At 31.9% G+C, this 4,227-nt stretch overlaps 1 protein-coding gene across 1 annotated transcript; it reads left to right on the top strand.

Annotated features, from left to right (window-relative positions):
• The first annotated feature begins 267 nt into the window (after positions 1-267).
• LOC145683577 (uncharacterized protein F54H12.2-like) lies at positions 268-2,946 on the top strand. Its single transcript, XM_081754923.1, has 2 exons — positions 268-2,054; positions 2,724-2,946. Exon 1 carries the CDS (start codon positions 742-744, stop codon positions 2,050-2,052), a length of 1,311 nt encoding a protein of 436 aa, XP_081611049.1. The 5' UTR covers positions 268-741; the 3' UTR covers positions 2,053-2,054; positions 2,724-2,946.
• Positions 2,947-4,227: the final 1,281 nt, after the last annotated feature.

The raw sequence follows: 4,227 nt of genomic DNA, 5'->3' as shown, positions 1-4,227 counted from the left end.
ATCTGTATTTGTTGGAGATACAGTAGCACCATTATTACGTATCATAAATATGAATCCTGTGAATCATACATTTGGAAGTAGTGTTATAGAAATTTTTAATCCTCCACATTATGTGCCTATAGAGAAGATGCATTTTGAACACATCAAAATAGATATAAGAGATAGTACAGGCTCTCCACTGGCATTCACTTTCGGAACTGTATGCGTTAAACTACATTTTCGACCAGTGCGTCAACATCGACAAATATGAATAATCCATATTTACAATATTATCAAAAACAAGCTCTTTCTGGAACTGGAAACGTTTATGTTGGCTCCCCTTATCAAGTTGGACATGGTATTGGAAGTTTCCTTGGAGGATTATTTCGTTCTGTCATGCCACTAGTAAAACAAGGAGCTAAAACAGTAGGAAAGGAATTATTAAAATCTGGAGCAAACGTTATTACTGATGTCATCATCGACAATCAACCTATTAATGAATCCTTTCATCAACGAATGGGTGAAGCGAGATCCGTCTTGCAAGACAAAGCAAAAAATAAACTGAAATCTATGCTTGGATCTGGATATCAACGAAGGAAAAGAAGAATTACACATCATTCCATCTTTAACCCTTCACCATTACACATCATCAAGCGCAAGAAGAAGAAGGGCAAGAGGAAACGTACACAGAAAACAAAGAAAAATCAGTCTTATAAGAAGAGGAAGTTATCACACGATATCTTTGATTAAATCATCACCATTATGGCTTTCTTACATCATCAATCCTGCGAGTGTGTAAAAAGTGAACTAGATATTTTTTCTACAAAACCAACGCAAACCAGTATATTGGATAATCATGTCGTTACATACAAACCAATCAGTTCACTAGCTGATAATGCTCCTATAGAGTTTGTCATCCCAGGAACAAGTGATGAATACATAGATCTACCACATACTCTTCTTTACATCGAAGCTCAAATCGTTAAGCCTGATGGATCGGCATTTGGTGAAAGTGATAAAGCTGTGGCTCCTATTAATGACTTTTTAAATTCTATGTTCAGTGAAGTGGAAGTGTATTTAAATAACAAACTGATTTCATTTCCATCTCATAATCATCCATATCGATCATACATTGAAAAACTGTTAAATTATGATGATTCTGCTAAAAATACTCATCTTCAATGTGCATTCTGGTTTCAAGATACTGCTGGACATATGGATGCAACATCTAGTGGTAATAAAGGATTTCAACAACGTTATGAATTAACAAAAAAAAGTGCAAAATTCGACATGCTTGGACATCTTCATTGTGATATTTTTAATCAAGATAAATTTTTAATCCAAGGAGTAGAATTACGTCTCAAGTTAATTCCTGCAAAGCCAAACTTTTGTCTCATCGCTAGTGATGCGTCTGTTGAGGCTAAAGTGAACATTTTAGACGCTGCTTTACATATTAAAAAGATTAATGTTAGTCCTACAATAAAACTAGCACATAACAAGCTTCTACAATCAACAACAGCCAAATATCCTCTCACAAGAGTGCAAATGAAGTCGTTCGTCATTCCAAAGGATCTTCAATCAAAAACAATTGATAATTTATTTATGGGAGTATTACCAACTCGTGTGATTGTGGCGTTCACACAAAATGATGCCTATACAGGAACAATAACTTCAAATCCATTTCATTTCAAACATTTTGACATCAATTTCTTCTCTCTATACATTGATGGAAAACCTGTACCTTCAAAACCATTACAACCAATTTTCGAAAACAACCTCTATGTTTCCTCATATCATACCTTATTCTGTGGATCAGGCATTCACTTTTCCAATCATGGCAACAATATTCCTCGCCTTGACTTTCCTCAAGGATACACTATCTTTGTTTTCGACATTACTCAAGATGGAGAAGCCAGCGCTGTGCAGCATTGGAATCTTATACGTCATGGGTGTGTTCGTCTGGAAGTTCATTTTACGAAGCCTCTACCAGCACCTATCTCCTGCATTGTGTATGGAGAATTCCAATCTCTCTTAGAAGTGGATCATCAGAGGAACATCATCATGGATTTTTAAAGGTACGTTATTTAAATATCATATCATATATGTACATGTCTGCATTTTTATACATGATGTCCTCTACACTAGATTTATTGAATGCTTTGCAAACAAATTCTTTATTTCACAATCATTTCGTTGGCGTATATGCAGCCAATGAATTACCAGCACATGTTCCACTACCTGCAGCTATCATCATAAATACAGATCCCTCGAACAAACTTGGCACACACTGGATTTCCGTATATATTCATACTGATGGCCGTGCCCACTACTTCGATACATTTGGATTTCCTCCATATGTAATGCATCATATTCAATTTCTACGTAGAAATTCCACTTCTTATACATTTAATAATAAACAAATTCAAAGTGTAAAATCATCCCTATGTGGACATTATTCATATCTTTTTCTATGCTTCAAAGCTAAAGGAAAGTCCTTAAATGAATTTCATTACACTTTCTCATCAACTCCAGAAAAAAATGATCGTCGTTTGATGTATTTACTTTTACAGGTAACCATGTCTTCATTCTTCTTCTTCGTTTGTTTTGATTACTTTCTTTTCATATTATTGCAGGTAGCCTTTTCTTCTTCTTCTTTATTATAATGTGTTTGTATGTATTATTATTTGTTCATGATTATAGATAAAATAAATTTTAAGTTTGTTTTTCAATTTTTTTCATTTCAGAGAGTAAAAGATCGTCATCGTGTGTATGGACATCATCTTCAATGTACACATTGACTTCTATCTACGTTTCATCACCAACATCAACAGCAGTAGTATCATCAGTGAACAGTATATGGCAGTTGTGAAGTTATCAACACGTGAACAATGGAAACAAAATCTAACGTTCTTTTTAAAATGTACTATACTTACCGTCGTTTTAATTGTGTAAATAGTTTCATCAACAATAAACACTTTGTATTATTTTTTCTCTTTGAAAACAAATGTTTTATTTCTTATTTTCTCCGTTTCCTAATAAATAAATATGTTTTATGATCAGCTATGTAATTAAATACACATATCATAAAACATATTTTTAAGTCATTGAATTAAAGAATTTAAAAAAAAAGATTCTAAAACTGATTTTTAATTCAATGATGTATTCATATAACTACATAATAATAATAATGAATTCAAATACTTAATCAGTTATTCTTTCGTAAATTAAATCAAGTATGTGAATTCAATATTATTATTATTATTATGATAGGACTTTTGTTTTTTAAAATTTTAATATTAATTATTTTAGTTCCTTTTTTTAAAATTAAAAAAGTCCTATCATACTTAAGACAATGTTGTATAATAATAATAATTTCAAATACTAATTTTTATTTTAACATTCATTTCAAGAATTTGAATTCATTATTATTATTATTATACGTATCACTTATAATATACGAGGAAAAAAATATGTTAGGATTTTTTTCTTATAAAAAACTTTAAAATCCTATCATATTGAGGTGTATGAAACGAACACAAAACACACACACAAATAAAACATTTCACTTTCCACTATATATATATTTTATTACATTTGATATTACGTTGTTTCGTATACATGAAAAAACAAATTAACTTTCTTCTTCTTTATGAAGAGTCGTTCACTTCATTGATACCCTCCGAAGGTTGAGTTTCGGTTTCCCCCCACCATGGCTGTGTCGATACACTATCAAATAAATCAGCCATTATTGAGTCTATAAGTTTTTGTTTGCAAAATACTTTCGTTTCCAATTTTAATCGTTCACCATCAATGTTCACATCACTGTTCTTATCAAGAGAGACACTTGGAAAACTAATGTTCATACCATTAATAATACTCTGTTCATCTACACAGGTATGGATTCCGGCAAGTCCTCTGCATGTAAGACACTGCAATTGTACATGATTACGAATAGTATCTGTACACAAGTCAAAATATTCACGTAGCACAACACTACAAACTTTACTGTTTTTCACAGCATGTTCAATACACGGTAATATTTCCAAGAAATAAAGCCAATCACTTGAAGATAAGTACACAGTGTTTCGAGGAGCATGAAGTGTTCCTTTCTTCTCTAACATCACTAATTTTTCACCCATTAGTTTTCGTACCACCAGTTCGTTTTTTCGACCAAGAGATTTTATAAATGTAATTTCCACTTGAGAATTTAAATAGTCCGTAACAAATGGGGTTAAATGTACAAGTTTC

The sequence above is a fragment of the Thermobia domestica genome, chromosome 4, assembly GCF_964235325.1.
Source record: "Thermobia domestica chromosome 4, izTheDome1.hap1.1, whole genome shotgun sequence".
NCBI classification, from domain to species: Eukaryota; Metazoa; Arthropoda; class Insecta; order Zygentoma; family Lepismatidae; genus Thermobia; species Thermobia domestica.
The sequence above is the reverse complement of the archived record's forward strand: the minus strand, read 5'-3'. Positions and strand labels throughout refer to the sequence as shown.

Coding starts and splice junctions, on each gene's coding strand:
- LOC145683577 (XM_081754923.1), top strand. CDS start 742: ATGGCTTTCTTACATCATCAATCCTGCGAGTGTGTAAAAAGTGAACTA.